This window comes from Phoenix dactylifera, chromosome 3, assembly GCF_051530095.1.
Source record: "Phoenix dactylifera cultivar Ajwa chromosome 3, Ajwa_hap1_PhDact_Kaust_v1.1, whole genome shotgun sequence".
NCBI classification, from domain to species: domain Eukaryota; kingdom Viridiplantae; phylum Streptophyta; class Magnoliopsida; order Arecales; family Arecaceae; genus Phoenix; species Phoenix dactylifera.
In genome coordinates, this window is record NC_143192.1 from 6565371 (window position 1) to 6582818 (window position 17448).

At 35.5% G+C, this 17448-nt stretch overlaps 1 protein-coding gene across 1 annotated transcript; it reads left to right on the forward strand.

Moving 5' to 3' along the window:
* The first annotated feature begins 6583 nt into the window (after positions 1-6583).
* Positions 6584-15387, forward strand: LOC120104759 (ras-related protein RHN1). Its single transcript, XM_088717571.1, has 8 exons — positions 6584-6737; positions 6834-6911; positions 7039-7206; positions 7361-7409; positions 7531-7608; positions 11722-11811; positions 14131-14231; positions 15042-15387. The coding sequence occupies exons 1-7, from the start codon at positions 6699-6701 to the stop codon at positions 14229-14231; spliced, it is 603 nt and encodes a 200-aa protein (XP_088573697.1). The 5' UTR covers positions 6584-6698; the 3' UTR covers positions 15042-15387.
* Positions 15388-17448: the final 2061 nt, after the last annotated feature.

Sequence of the window (17448 nt, forward strand, 5' to 3'; positions counted from 1 at the left end):
TATAGAGCAATGCCGGATAGGTTTGCTTTACCTATAAATGTAAGCAGGAATTGAATTTAATGGAAGGAAAAAAATAGCACATTTAACGACGACAAAGGTATCATTGCCAAAAACATTTCCCATGGATGATTTGGTCCCTCTCTAAACCATGAAAGCTGATGCTATAGTTGGATAGCCAAAGCATTTTATCCATTCTCATTAGGCATCCTGTGCTTAATCTATTATTGATGGTAATCTTTTTAAGAAGGATGAAGCTTGGGCTTGTAAAGCTAGCCCTTCAAATTGGGAATCAAGAAATGGTTGGTAATCTTTTTGATCTTTTGTAATCATAGTTTATTTTGTAAGTAGATAGTAGAATACATGATATATTTATTCTGGTTATATAAATTTGTTAATATGAGTGGGAGGAAACTATATGTTATGCCTGCTGAAGGAAATTGAGAGCTTGTTTTTAAGAAGCAACATATGAGATCATGCAACTAGAGAGTGGAATGCCTTAGGCTTGATGAGAGAGAGAGAGAGAGAGAGAGAGGGAGTGTAAAGTTATGATACATATCTATATCATCTACAAAAATGAAAGGGAATATTTTTTCTTGATTTTATATCATTTTCTATATGAAAAACATCCCTTCTGTTTATGCAAAAGATGCATTAACTACCTCACTAGCTTTTCTTATCTACCAAACTACTATATGCATTGCCTCTCCATTCGAAATTAGGTTTGACTCTATCACTCTCTCTCTCTTAATTACATGGCTTATCTTTCTTCCCTCAAAGATATGATTCACATATGTGATTGCTATTGTCTCTTCCACCAAACATATACTACATATGACTAGTTGCTATTTGCTGGTATACCTAGGAATTAAATTGTATACAGTTATGTACCTAAAAGCTAAATTATATTTGCTATGGTTATCGATTCGATAGTTTTAAGAAAATATGGTGTTAGCTAAGAGTAGAATATAAACAATTATTTGCCAATTGTAAAAACAAAATTTATTTGTGTAAAAGAAAATTGCATAGATCATTGTTTAGTAAATACAACCTTTAAATATTTAGACTCTACATTATAGATTTATTATTTGGTTAGCTTCTCGAAATACTTGAATAATCTTGAACAATTAATGCTAGCAACATAAATAGTAGGTAAAAGTTTCTGTGCAAGAACCTTAGTATCCAATCTATTGGCCAAAATATGAAACAATTTATTCTCAAGAAAGATATTGAAGACAAAGGCTACCCTTTTTGCCATCGACTATGTCAATTGTTATTGAAGAAATAATATAGCTTCTGTGAATACACTCCATCACTATATTTATGCTGAGATTCTAATACTACTCAACACTGAATCATTAATTTCCCTACATGGCTACATACATGGTGTCACGTATTCATTGCTTCTTAATCATTCTCAAACATTACAATTACCTCTTAAACAATTAGTTTCTTCCAACATCACAATAGTTGATATGAATGCACAATGTTCTTCTTAGATTTGATTAAACTTTTAAAACTATTGATTGAGAATATACATATTTTAGTTTTATAGTAATAGCAAGAAATATGCAAACAACAGCAATATTTGAATAAGTGACCATCACTCCAACTAAGCTATATATAGTCACAAAGTTTTTTTCATGAAAGCATAACCATTGCACGACTCAGGAAAAAGTTATTTAATTAGACGATTGGAAGAAAATTAATTTAGGTAGCATTCTTGACATCCACTTGGCAAGCATTTTGACCAACTTTAGCTACACATAGTGTGGTACTGTAGCATCTTCCATGTTTACCTTGACAGGAAGGAAAAAGTAAAAGAAAAGGAGGAACTGATAAAGAACCAGATTTTCTCCGATCCTCGTTCTCTCTGCTTGTGTGAAATTTGATGCATGAAGGAGAGAAAGAATCCTTCAAGATGCATGGGTAGAAAGTAAAATTGAAAGAAAATATATTAGGAACGAAGTTTAAATTAAGAAAGCAAAAGCAAAAACTAGAAAATGGAATTTTAAGGATTTGAGAACAAATTTAAGATATACACGTCCTTTCTTCGTGCAACTTATAAATTATTTTGAACTGGAAGGTGAAGCGGCAATTCTTATTTCCTTGAAATCACTTCTACTTTTCTTTGATAAATTAGAAGTAATAGATTTTTTTCAGTGAATAATTAGATGTCATAGTTGAGAGCTACAAATTGGTGATTGTGTGAAGCATAAATTAAGATCTAACAGGTCGACGATTCAAACCTGGAAGCAGGTCTAAAGTTCCCTCTTTACATTTTGTAGTAATTCTTAAGACCAATACAACTTAAGGTAAGAAAAGATCGGGTCAACTTGGTGTTATCTGAACAAGGTTTAAGTTGGGCTGTCTTGGAGTCTGAATCATATAAATACTAGTAGTGGTTAGCATTGAAACACTTTCAGATTGGATTGGATTAGGAACCTCTTATTATAAAATTGGAGGTTAGGTCTAGGTTGTCCAAGCCTTAATCCCAATCCAAGCCTGACCTAGGGAAGATACATAATTGCTCAAAAACCTTGGGGTTCGATCAAGTAAACTATGTCCTACTAAAGCTAGCCTAAACTCCACCCTTGTCAAGCGAGGGTGGACTTGGATGGGGTTTTAACTTTTTTGGGCCGTATTATTTTCTGATCAAAATCAACCATCATGTATAAATGAAACTTGAGGCCTGAAAGGCCCAACAGCTCACAAAGTACCCTCCCTCCCAAGCTACATAAGCATCTCAAAACACTTGTAAAGCAATCTCCACATAAGTCTACAGAAAAAGCAGACAAAACTAGTTACACCAAAAAGACATTTATAATAACAAATTAAGGGTAGATATTTATCAAAGCCCCAACCCGAATTCGTGAGTCGGAGGCCGCGACAACTGCCGCCTACTCATAGGGAACTCTTCCCACAAACATGCAAGGCACCTCATCATAATATCATAAACAAGCAGCAGAATAAATTTAAATAACTATAAACTATAATATTAAAAGTCTTACATCAATTAAATCTCAAATAATAACCGGATAAAAAGATTATAATAACACTAAATCTAAACTATGTAGATATTGTCGAATTTTGCTTCTAGTCTCAGTCTTATAGTAGAACCCGTATCTAGAATTAAGTCTGTATCTGTGAAGAAAAGAAGGGATAATGAGTTCGATGCCTAATAAGTAATGAGTACCTTAACTAAATAATTCATATAATAACATAAAATAAAAATACAAATTATAATGAACCAGTAAAAAGACATAATCAATTCCTTTCAAAATACAAATCTATTAAAATCCATATAATTCAAATATTTGTATACGTAATCATAAATCCGATTAGTAACGAATTACATTTAACTCAATAATTTTTAACTGTGGCCACACTTGTACCTTGTGATTAGGCTAGAAATAGAATCATACTTATATCCTACTGAATATGCCAGAATATCATACTTGTATCCTATAGAGTGGGCCAGAATATCCTATTTATATCTTATGGCAGGGCCATAAATACAATCAATGAGCTCAATAATAGTCGGGGTGCCAATGTATAACTTTTAGTTGGCAAGGTTCAGTACATAGTCAAACTGAGAGTTCAAAGCTAATACACATCAAAGTTCTTTTTACAAATAACATATATATCATAATCCATTCAAAATATGCATATATAATATAAGATCAGTAAATAGTTTAACAATAATCTAAAAAAATATTACTCTGAATTATATATCTATTTTTCATTCAAAACACCATCTCATAAATTTCATAAATTATATTTAAATCGATTAACAATTTACTTGATGTAAAAATAATATTATATAAATAAAAATTTAGAAAAGGCAGATCATTATATACCTTGCATGAACAATGAACGGACAATCCAACTAATTCTGAGATCCTCCTTCAGAACCTAATATCTAAAATTGCATTATTATATTATTAAAAATAATCATAATTAATTTAATAATAAAAATTTTAAGTCCTGATACTGTTATAGGACTGACTAAGCAAAAGTGCCCGACACCCCATTCGATCCAATCAAAGAGAAATACATCTGATCATGCTCAGACTAGGATATAAGTAGTTCAATAGATATTGAGAGTGACCAATTCTAAAAGTATTCGAGAAAGGCCAAGGTGGGGGCTGGCACGCCGCTTAACAGTCATGGTCCAAGATCCCTATCTCCATAATCGATTCATTATATAGTGAAGGGCTCTTTGCTGGATCCAATCAACCTAGGGGTGGCAATCGAGTCGGGTCAGACATAAACAGGTCGGGTCAAATGTTAAACGGGTCAGAAAAGTATAAACCTGAACCTGACCTGTTTATTAAGCAGGTCAGAAATTACAATCTGAACCCGACCTGTTTAATAAACAGATAATCCGACCCGACCCGTTTAACCTGTTTAATAAACGAGTCAATTAAACGGGTCGGGTTCGTTTATGCTTACCCGTTTAACTAACTATTATTATAAATAATCAGAAATAAAATACTCAAAAAAAGGAGAGAGATTAGAAATTACCCGTGCTCGGTCATCGGTGCTTCCCTGCTTCCCTCGTCCTCCCCATCGGGGAGCTTATCGGCGCTCCTCGGCAGTCGGCCCGCTATCGTCGTCATCCACCGGCAAGAGAGAGAGAGAGAGATGGGAGGTTCGACGGGGAGAGAGAGAGGTGGGGGATTGGGGATCTTGGGGTTCCGTTCGGCAACAGAGAGATGTGGAGCGGTTGGGAGGCTTCGACGGAGAGAGAGAGAGAGGTGGGACTGTGGGAGGGTTAGACGGAGAGAGACATAGGTGGGGGGTTGGGGCTTTGGCAAGAGAGAGAGGGTGACTGCTAATTTGAAATGAAGAGATTGAGAGAGATACGAGTACGACTCACCGTTTCTCATCCCTTCTTTCTAATTTCCCTGCTCCTTTTCTTTCGTCTTGCTCCTCAGCTCCATGGCGGCTGTGAGATTTCTCCTCCGTCGTGGCTCCTTCGTCGCCGCCCGCTGCTCGGGTCCGAGCCGTCGAAACCCTTGAGTTGCTGCGCCGCATTGAGAGGCGGAAGTAGCCAGCATGGGGGAGGAGAGGGCGGAGGTCCGGAGGAGAGGGGAAGAGGGATAGGCAAAGAACTCGGGCAGCGGCGGCGCTAGAGCTAACCCTAACCCTAAAGGGAACGGAGAATAGGAGAATGGAGAACATGAGGCTGGACGGGTGGAGTGATGGAGTCGTGAATCGATTCGTGAACCTCACGGCTCGCGGGGAGCTGGGCCGACGCGGGGAGCTGGGCCGACGCGGGGAGCTGGGCCGAGCGGTGAGTTGAGCTGAGCGGTAGCCTGTAGGCCTTGTGGGTTGTGGGCCTGTGGTCCTTATTTCCTTATCTATCAGCCCAAAAATTAAACAGGTTATACGAGTTAAACGGGTTAGACATCTAAAACCCGTATCCGACTCAATTACTAAACAGGTTAAACGGGTCAACCTGTTTACGATCCGAACCTATTTAGGCCAAACCCAAACCTATTTATGGCGGGTCGAACATGGATCGGGTTGGCGGGTCGGGTCATATTTTGCCACCCCTAAATCAACCCTAGAGAGAGTACAGAAAGAAAGCCATGCAGAGAGAGAAACAAAAGAAAGGATAAAAATAGAGAGGGAGAGAGAGAGAACAAACTTCAATCCTCTAACTAAAGAGGAAGGAAGAGGGTGGTTGTGGGTGGTGCCTAGGTCAGGGAACCCACGGCTGGCCAACAGGTGGCCGCGAAGGAATGAATAAAGACTTCGACGACAAGCGCCGGCAACGGAAACAACCAGAATTAGAAGAAAAAGGTTAGTTTTACAAAAATTAGGAAAAACAAAGCATTCCCCTTTTCGCCAAAAATCCTACGATCGCCGTCCGAAATTCGGGATCCAAGGAGTCCGGAAGAAAGAGAAAAAGGGTAAATCAAAGGAGGTTGGGTCCTTACTTAGTTTTTGGGAGGCGTTTGGCCGTAGCGACGGTGTGAGCAACAATCGACGTTCGAAAAGAGTTTCAAGAAAATCTTTCGGCGGTGAGCTGCGACTGAGGCTAGATTTCTAGTGGGGTGGACGGGGTGACAGAAAGAATTCTAAATAGATGTCAGTTGTGATTGGAATTTGATCAAAAGTATATCACTTTTTTAATCCTAATTAACTTCTATTTAGATATTTAATTTTTTATTATTTTTATTTTAGAGATTTATATGAATTAGGATAAAAAACATAGTATAGATAGTGTGCATATATATATATATATATATATATATATATATATATATATATATATATATATATATATATATATATGGTGTAGATATAGTATAAATATATCTTAAAACTATATTTCAAACTTTAACATATAAATAATCTTAAAATTATATTTGAGTGAATTTATTGTGTGTAAATTCCCCAATTAGAAGTTATGGTCAGGGACTCGGCGTGACGTCCCTTCTAATCTAATCAACTATAATATCGAATATTTATTAAGAAGACAACAAAATGTGAACGAACAAGGCCGACCGATCCCGGAGATTAAACCGACAGGGACGAGGGACATTCTCGTCCTTCTACACCAATAAATCCATTCCATCGGTCGAAAGCGATCGAGCACCCCTTGCCCTTGGATCTTTCTTCTCTCACTCCATTTTCCACCCTTCCAGAATCTCGTCTTCTTCTCGATCGAAGTTCTCCGCGAGTCTCCCATGGCGACCTTCGGTCACAACAATCTCAGTGCCAAGCTCGTGAGTCAACCCTCGCCTCTTTTTTCTCTTCCCCTCCCAGTTCTCGTTGGTTGGTACCAATTCGCTGACCTATGATTTCGATCTTTGGATTTCCAGGTCTTGTTGGGAGATATGGGCGCCGGGAAATCTAGCCTCGTTCTTCGGTTCGTCAAGGGCCAGTTCCTCGAATTCCAGGTCTCATTCCATTCGTATTTTACGGATTGTTACGATCCTGGTTCGATTTCTGAGGGTTTTGGTGATTAGTGTCAGGGTTTGGTTCTCTCTTTTTTTTTGTTGTCATTTTTTGAGATTGATATTGCAGGAATCCACGATCGGGGCGGCATTCCACGCGCAGACGCTGGCTGTGAACGACGCCACGGTGAAGTTTGAGATTTGGGACACGGCGGGGCAGGAGAGGTACCACAGCTTGGCTCCTATGTACTACCGTGGTGCTGCTGCTGCCATCATCGTGTATGACATCACCAGCACGGTGTGATCACGACCATTGAGTCTAAATTCAATTCCTTTTCTTATGATTCGATTCAGTTCTTTCACACCACTTTGATTCATAAAATTAATGTTTTTACTGAGCTTTTGATTAATAATGTTTGCTTTCTTATCTCGTTTTTCTTTGTGCTTTTCAGGATTCGTTTGAGAGAGCTAAGAAGTGGGTTGAAGAGCTACAGAAACAAGGTCCCTGTTTTACCTTTACTCTGTTCCTGTAATATTTATTTTGTTCCGTAGTGGGACATATACTAGTCGGAAACCTGTTAGTCTTGATTGATTTGTCAGACAATGTGGATTCTTGTTCTAGGTAATCCAAACATGGTAACTGCTCTTGCGGGAAATAAATGTGATTTGGAAGATAAAAGGAAGGTGACAACTGAGGCAAGTTCGTGGAATTTATTGTTTATACCTACAATTCTAATTTATTTCCTTACTTCTGTCTTTATCTTGAGGAAACTTTCATAAGAGCCTGTGGGGGCATGAGTTTAGTCCCACCTCGGTTGTATACTAGGGACATTTTTTGGTACTTATACAGGACCAAAGACTCCAAACAATTTTTTTAGGCTAGCTGTTCAGGTGTGGTCTTGAATTATTATAAACAGCATCAGAGAGGGTCCAGTTCATAGCCCCAGTGGACTAGGGAACATTGCGGAATGGGCTCTTTTGAGACTGATATGGATCAATTATGGTGTTTGTGACTGGATTTGATTTGAACCTTTAGTCTGGTGAAGATGCCAGGCTTTAAAAGAGAAGAGTTTGTGAGAGCCTGTGCAGGGATATCTTTAGTCCCACATTGGTCATGCAATGGAAAGATTTTGGGTACTTACACTGCATTAAAGAACCGAAATAATTCTTTTCTTTCTTCTTTTTTGGGAAAGAACATATTCTGGTTTCCATTGTCTATGTTAAGCATGTATATTCAAGTACGCTAATGTCCTTATAATAATAGTAGGAACCATGGATTAAAAAGCTATGCTTTCAAGGCTCAATTTTTAAGCATCGTCCGAACCTAAGGAAAGGTAATTTGCAAAATAGTGCTTCAGGAATGGTTAATGCCTGAAGACTTGGCTATGCGTGGTCATCTAGGGTAAGTTTGGTTCGTTTGGTAACATATGAAATGCATAATGTATGACGGGCTATATATGGACCTACAATCTTTGGTAGTGGAAATTTTTCTTCTAGATAGTTTTAGTAGGTTCAAAGGATAACATTAGTGTGGCATGCACATGTTTGCAGGAATCAGGGTATATACACGTATTCAAGCATCAGATTTGGCAAAAGGGAAAACAAAGAGAAAAAAGGATACGAGGGCACATAGAAAGAATGATTATTTTAATATATTATATATCAGATTTTTGAAATATTTTATAATAGAAAATATTAAAAGATATCATTCCCTTTGGAGTTTGAGTATACATATTCCTCATCCAAACTCAAGATTAGCTCAAGGATAATAGAATTATAATACTTTGCTGATTTATTTTAATGCACATATCCTTAACCAAACTTTAAAACAATAAAGTCTATTGCCAATTCCATTTTGGTGGGTCAAGCTCATTGCTGTAAATCCCAACTCTCCGGTCAATTATAATCTGTACTACTATTAAAAAAAATATCAGTTTTGAAATCAAGCCATTCCTTTTTGATTTCATTTTTCATTTTTCATTTTTATACTGAAAATACCCATAAAAATATGTTAATTACTGCACTTGCTCTCTCACCCGTGTGAACTACTATGTGTCTCCTCTCTTGTGAGAACCCGTGCGGATAGATCTTGGCTACTTATATATAGCATCAAGGAACCCAAATAATACCTTCTGGCTAGTTATGTTGGGTGAGATCCTGAGTTATTACAAACTGGTATCAAAATGGACCTGATCTATAACCTATATAGACTAGGGGACACTGTAGCACAGATATATTGGATTGACAACTGGCCGATTATGGTGCTTATGATTAGATTTGAATAGATTTGAACCCTTAGCCTGACGAGAATGTCAGAGTTTAAATGGGAGAGTATGTGAGAACTTGTGCAGATAGATCTTGAGTACTTATACAGGATCAAGAAACTCAAATAATACTTTTCGGCTAGCCATTTTGGGTGAGGTCCTGCATTGTTACATCTCTCTCCCCCTTCCTTAATTGGATCGGACCCCTTTCATAAAAAAGCTTTTGAACAAGTTGGACTCTCTCTCTTTATCGGATTTAACTCCTAAATAGATTAGATCCTATTGCTCGCTCTCTCCTTTTTACCCTCAAACCTGCATTGCACATTCTCAGTTGCTAGTAAAACCTACAACCATAGATTCTCATAAGTGATTTTCATGCGTATGCAACTTGTATATTGCATCTATCATGGATGCCTCGAGGCAGATGTGTGAGAGTCTAGGTAAAACCTAAGGTGCAAAAGTCAAACATTTAATGTTTTCTTAGAATCATAAATATTCCTAGTTGTGTGTAGTGATAGTGTAAACGACATAAAAGATTTTGAAATATGTTAAATTGGTATGAAGGAAGAAAATGTGCTTGGTAATAAATATGCAACATATGATGATATAGGTTATACGTTGACTTTTAAGGTGAAGATATTTGTTCAGTAGCTAAATGGGGTAAAGAAAAGTAGAAATATTAATTATATAGGGTGCTTTAAGGCTCATGTTAGTTCATGATGGACTGAGAAAATTTGAAAGTTGAGGTTGATCAGTATTTGATTATAGTAATACTGGTTTAGTCAGCATGTACGAGACTTATCTACAAGCTTTGAAATTAATAAGTTGATATTTAACCAATACTACCTACACATATCACCTATACAATAGCATGTTTTATGTGTCTTCATTGGATGGCTAAAGGCAATAACTGATTTTGAAGTCAGGTCAATTTTGATTTTAGTAACACTTAAACGTATTCTAAGTGGACAGGATTATCTGCAATGGTTATGAGTTAAGTTGAGATTTTTTATCAAAAATAGATGTATTTTTTATTGTTCATTTACTGTCATGTATTTTATTCATGCGTTCACATGCAGACAAAGACTAAGCACTGTTGCTAGGGCTGCAGTTGGTCAAATTCATTAGCCCACTGCATGGTGTCAGGATGAAATCATATTGCTTTCAGCCTTATCTGAGTCATATGTGGAGCTTATTTACTAAAAGAAGAATCATGGTCATTAGACCTTTACATTAGCTTCTTTATGGTAGACTATGTATGTCAAACGAAAAACTAAATTCGACCTGAAGGACCAGAACCTGGATCATATAACATATTTGGCCACATTGTATAAACAGCGAGTTATGACATACATATTCAAGTTGGAATTCTTATGTTAATGGTGTGGAAAAAATCATTATCCAGAGCTTGTCAAATCATCAACTTTTCCCCCATTTTGCTCTTTATGTCATGATTGAACTTCAATAAATTGAACTTACAAAAACTCCACCTTTATTTGTAGATAGCTATTCTTTTCCTGTAAGGATACGCTTGCCCGCTTCAGCGATTTGAAGCTGTAAGGGCTCTGCGTAACTAAATATTATCTAGATTAGGGAAATTGGACTGTATCGGGCTGTATATGCCTGTACAAGAAGACCTTAGTCCAGCCTGTGTTGCTTGGCTGTAATAATCCTTGATTTTATCCTTAATAAAAGAATGGGTCCTGGGATATTGAAGTAACAGATCTCAAGTGATACTTGTGGATGTTTGAGGACTCCATCAAGTTAACTCATAGAATTTTGTTGTCATCCTTATCTAAATAGAATTTTGTTGTCTCCTTCTATGTCTAAAAATATGTATTCAGAACTCTCCTACAATCTAGACATTAAGGAGTCCAATCTGCAAATTAAGAAATTAAAGCACCGAGTTTAAATTAGGACTCATGCTCATATTTGGACTAGGAGTCCTCGGGGATGCAAACTGAAATACTATTGGATGCCTTCTCATGGTCTTAACTGGACTAGGGCTTCTCTGGGACCCAAACTTAAGTAATATTTGGTTTCTTTCTTTAGTACGGCTGTCCGAATTAACATGCAAGCAATCCTCTGGAGCTAGTTTAGAATAGTTGAACCGGTAAAATGTGAAGACATAAAAGAAATTGTTGGCAGTATAATAGGATGATGGGTTATTAAGATGTGTAATTTGTCAAACCATGTTGACAAGCCATATGTTATCATTTCTGTTATGAACTTGATTAGGAAATAATCTGGTGTGTTTCATATTATGCTTGGGAAGTTTATCTTAAGCACAATTTTCTGCAGTTCTCACTTCATAAGCTTTAGGTTAATGTTATCATGATTTTAGTGATAAAGTGCCATTATGTTAAGTTTGTCTTTAATTATTTAAAATGGTATCCATGTGCAGTCCGTCTTTTACATGAGCTTGCAGTAAAATGCTGGTAATTCAGTCCTTGGTTAGGATGAACCAGAGTGCATGGCGTTATTTATTATGTTATTTAGTTTGTGATATATTAGAGATGCCTAAATTGAATTTTGTGATGTGTAGGAAGCACGGACATATGCTGAGGAGCATGGTCTTTTCTTCATGGAAACCTCTGCCAAAACAGCCATTAATGTGAATGACCTATTCTATGAAATAGGTATAACTTTAAGTTTTCTTTTGTTAAGCTGGGAAATGTAGGTGCATTGATTATGGATTGTCAGATTATAACTATGAATTGAATAAATAACTTTTGCTGTGAATAACTTTGAGGACTATTATTGCTGCATGTTCTTATATTTTTACAACATTTATCCAACTCATGATCCTCAGTTATGTCTCCATGTTTGTGATTAATTTGATCAATGAGTGATGTATCCATCATCTGCACTGTTGAAGAGTAAAATTCCATTTCTGTTGGCAAGGTGGTTAATAAACAGTCAAACCAAGTTCTTGGAAATCAGTGGTTGTGGCAGGAGATTGTCATAGTTATCAACTAAAAATATCATATCCCCAATGCCTTGGAATGACCTAATGCATGCGTTTCTGAGTTATTGAGATTCTGAAGTGATGCTGTTGCAATCTTTTGAAAGAATGTAATTGCAATCCAATCCCTTGCTATTGTAATTATAGTATGGTGATGCCAAGATCTGCAATGTTTTGTATTTTTTGTATGAATTTTATTATTTGCACCTTTAGCTAATTTTCTGATATTCTACTATAGTATGGATTGAAAGCTTTCAATAGACCCCGTTTCATGAAAAATAGGAGAGAGCTGTTCCACAACGTACTATTTTTCAAAATTTATAATCTTTCAGGTGTTTGTGTTTGCAAGTCTTGCAGCTTTTTCTAACTTCTTTCATTCTTCGAAGGATGTTTTAGGTGAACAAGTACGTGCGTCAATTTTTGATGTACTGCTAATTTTATCTTCATTACGTTTGTCCATTTACAATCAAATATATCTTAGGCTAATTAGTGACATTTTGATGCTTTTCTCTATCAATAAGTTTGCTCACAATCAGATATACATTGCTCAAATGATCTGTCTCAGCAAAGAGGTAGAGCATTCATGAAAAAGGAGGAACTGTGGTAGTTGTTTGCCTGAAAATGAACTTAAACATTGACTTCTCTTTAAACATGCAGATATGATGTAAGTATAGGCTGATATCAATTAGGAGCAGCATTAGTACTACCTATTTTAAAATAATAACTGAAATAAAGAAAAGAAAATGTGAAGAGTGCAGTTAAATTTGTTAAGAAAAAGAGTTGGTATACTAGGAAAGACCAATCATGTCAAAGAATTTTTTTTGCCTATACATGAAATCAATCAAAGACTTTTGACTGTGCTTATGGGCATGCTACAATAATAGGTTTATATGAACAAATCTGAAAATGTTATATGAGGATTGTTATAGCTGAATATAATTATATTTTCCATGGTATGCTGTACTTGTTAGAACTAGTGCATACCGGACCATATCGTACTAAACCAGGACAGAAGCAATACATGACATAAGAGGCGTACCGAGTATTCGTATGCCAAGCTGACCTTTATACTAGGTATACCAACACTTTACCAGGATGGTATTGGTAAAAGGTTCGATACCAAAACGGCGAACCTTGATAGTTGCTGTTTCAAAAGGCATATTTGAGGGTCTCTTCACCTTTGGCCTCAAGGAGGCCCTCTTGGAGAACATCTTGAGGGTAATAGGTGGGGCTAATAGTATAACGAGTATCATGTAAGAAGACTCCTGTGAAGAACACTCTTTTCACCTTATATGGAAAGAATGCAAGTTAGGCTTCCATTACATTAATAACCATCGAAGAGAAGATATGGATCTTTTTATCATAAAAAATGATGTCATGTGTGGATTATTTCTAAAGTATGGTAAGGTATGTTATTGTGCACTTCCGATAAAGATATGTGCATGCTTATGTTGTTATGTATGCTATCCTCTCTACCTCGTGTCATGTCAGCAGTCACATCCTTATCTCTGCTTTAACTTTAATAAATGTTCAGAAAAATTCATGAGGCTTATGCCTTATGATTTGAGGCTTCGGCGGCCTTTTCTCATTGAGAGTTTTATGCCTCCATCCTTTTAAACATTGACTGCATTTCCTTTTTCCTTTTTTTTTTTTTCTGTTTGGAAAAGATTTTTTTTTTCCTTCATCTTTTTTCATTGCATGAACCTCAGTTGCTATGAACTAACTGTTATAGTACTCAAAGAGGAAAAAAATAGCCAATATGAGTTGAGTGATACTCTATCCCAAATTGCATCATGAATGATGCTATGTATTTCTGATTAGTGGATATATATGACTGAAGTGTACTTCATATATCATGGGCTTGACTAATTCTTAACTGTGAATTTTATTGCATCTTTTATTTCTTTGATTTCAGAATTGAACTAGCAGCCTTATTATTTGCTCTTTGTAGATATGATTTTAAGATCCATTCTTTTTGGTATTCTGTAAACAGCAAGAAGGTTACCTCGTGCTCAGCCAGCTCAGCAACCAGCAGGGATGGTTCTTGCAGATAGGCCAGTTGATCGGTCTCGAGCTTCAGCATGCTGTTCATAGGTATTGACAAGCATGTTATAATCGTGGTTGTGATGCGGTGCATGAGGCCTTCATGTTTATCTCTAGGAGTAGGCAAGTTGAATAGGCCAGTTGTGCACATTAGACATATGCAGCAGCCTTATAAAGTCGGGGCAATTTGCTTTTACAAAGATCTTCCCAAGAATGGTGCCTGTTAAGGTAGCCCTTTTGAGTCCAATTCCCATACTTATTTGAAGGCCATTGAAACAGAAGAACTTAAAACAATCTTAATCTTTATAAATAGAATGATAAAAAAGGGAGTGCACAAGACTCTCGCCAATACAGAGTCTAGGGAGGGTCAGATATATGCAGCCATATGGAGAGGCTGTTTTCACGTTTTGAACTCGTAATGCCCAAGTCAAGATAGAGTAGCCTTACCTTTCGCCGGAGCTCACCCTCAATAAAGAGTGATAATAAATATCTCTCTCTCTCTCTGCTTCCAGGTGTTCTCTCTGCAGGTGTTCTCTCTACACGTGTTTTTTCTTCTTCTTTTTTTTTCTTTTTTGAGATGAGGGGAGAACTCACCTGAAATTCATTAAGATGATAAGGGGTCCATGTTCTTGGTTTAGTCACCAATTTGCCAATGATAGATTGTAACTAAACAATGGAAAATGAAGCCTAACTTTTGCTCTGTTATTTTGCTAATTTTGCTAATTTAATTTACTACTGTACTTTTTTTCTTCTTTGCCTTTATATTCATTGCAATAGTTGGACAAACTTTTTGAGCGAGCACATGTTCTTTTTTACCTTATAGTCTATAAATTTATCCCTTATTGATTACTATTTTTGCAGGTTGCAAGTCATCATCTGTTTGAAGGGAGTTAACAGTGTAATGTCTTTGCAGTGCAGCGACAAAGTCATGAAACAAGGAAGTGAAGGTTAAATATATATATATATATATATATGTATGTATGTATGTATGTATGTATGTATGTATTTGTAAATTGTTTTGTTACACCTCACCCCAGCATTAGGGAAGAATTTATCCTGTTTCCATCATCTGTTTGTGGATCCTGTAAATAAGCAAAGATTGTCTTGTTTGTTTACTATCAAAGTTCTTATAAATATACAGTTTGGTGTAATTAGAGTTTTACTTCATAATAATCAACACTTGTTAAAATTGACAGTTAATGAACAATTATCTTTGCATAACTGTTCTTAACAATCAAATATGTGTTTCCCAATGTCACTAGGTAAACCATATTCTGCCAAGTTGTCACTGTCAGGGTTGAACTATACCTTCTGTTAGGGGTTCAGATTCACCATGATTGCTGGATCTTGGGTAGTGTATACTCTTGAATCATTCTTTATTTGCCCTTTTCAAGGGGACATCTATTAGTTAGGATTTAAACTCTTGCGCTTCGGATTCTGGAAGTATTCTTGAAGTATCAGGCTCTGCTGCTTTATTACATTGTGATTGACTATATTTATTTAACTAAGGTTGCCTTCAAGAGTGAGAATAGTTCCTTTTGGCTGCTTTTGCAGAAGGGTGTTTTGTATGCTAATGAATTGTGAAGGCCATGGTTAAATTTATATGGGCAATGGGTCCCAAAAATTAGGATTCAAGGTTTCAAGAATAGCTCTTATAACATTGATATTGAAAGTAAATCCAACTCAACTAAGCCCTAATCCCAAATGAGTTATAGTCCGCCACATGAATTCTTTTATCAATTTTGCTCGGTTTATATATACTTTCTGATAGATGTTGAGTTCTCATGTTCTCTCATACTATTTCATACCAAGTAATTTTTGGTCTATTTCTCTCCTTTTTTTCTTTCTATTTATATCAAATCACTTCTTAGTGCATCCATCGGTTTATGCTGTATATATCTTCTAAATCGTTCTTTTCTCAATTTGTCTTTTATTGATGCTACCTCCATATTTTTATAAATAACTTTATTTTTTATTATCCTGTCTTGTATTACCATACATTTATCTTAATATTTTTATGTCAGCCATTCTCATTATATGCACATGTTGTTTTTTAGTTACCTAATAATTTTTAGAATAAAGTATGGTTGATTGTATAATTGTCCTATAAAATTTTTCTTGCAACTTGGCTAGTATTATATGATCATATAATACCCTAGTTACATTTTCTAGTTTTGTCCAACTTATTTTAATTCTTTGAATAATATCATTTTCAATTTTCCATTCTATATAAATAATTGATCCTAAATATCAAAAATAATAACTTTTAGAAATTTTATGATCCTTAATTTTCATACCATCTTCATCTCTATTTCTGAGTTTACTAAAATTGTATTTCATGTACTTTGTCTTCATCCTATTTAACCTAAAATCCTTAAATTTTGATGCACTCTTTCATAATTCCAACTTATATTCAATTCGGATTTTAGTTTCATTTGCTAAGACTGTCATCTGTAAATAGCATTACTAAAGAATATTATTATAAATATACCTAGTAAGTTTATCTATACTTTGTACAAAAATGTAAGAATTTAATGAAGATACTTTATGTAAACCTCTTGTGATTGGAAACTAACTAGTATTATTATTAGTAATTATTATATTAGTAACTGCTCCATTGTACTTGTCCTTAATTATATTAATATATCTAAATTTTTTTTTTCTAAAACCAATCATCAGACATTACTAGGATTATTATTATATGCTTTCTTTAAATCAATGAAATCCATATGAAGATATTTTTTCTTTTCCATGTACTTCTACATTAACATTGGAAGGAGAAAAGTAGCTTCCATCATTGACCTTCCTATCATAAAATCAAATCGATTCTCTAGTATTTTTATGTCATACCTTAATATATACTCAATCACCCTCCTAGAAGTTTTATAGTGTTGCTTATGAGTTTAATATCATGATAGAACAATCTCAAATATCCTCTTTATTCTTATACATGGATACTATAGTATTCTTCCTTTATTCGTCAGCCATCTTATTGGTTTTTGAAATTTTACTAAATAAATTAGTCATCCGAGTTACTTACACATTGACTGAACACTTTCAAACCTTAATAAGGATTCCATTAGATCCAATTATTTTTTCTGTTTTCATCTTTTTGTAGCTTTTTTTTTTTTATCTCTGATACTTTTGATGTATGCATATATTTAACATTTCTATCATCAATAAAACTAATGAGCATCTGACTTTTATGAATAGCTTATCGAAATAACTTCTCCATCTTTTTTTTGATCTCGTCCTCCTTAACCAAAAT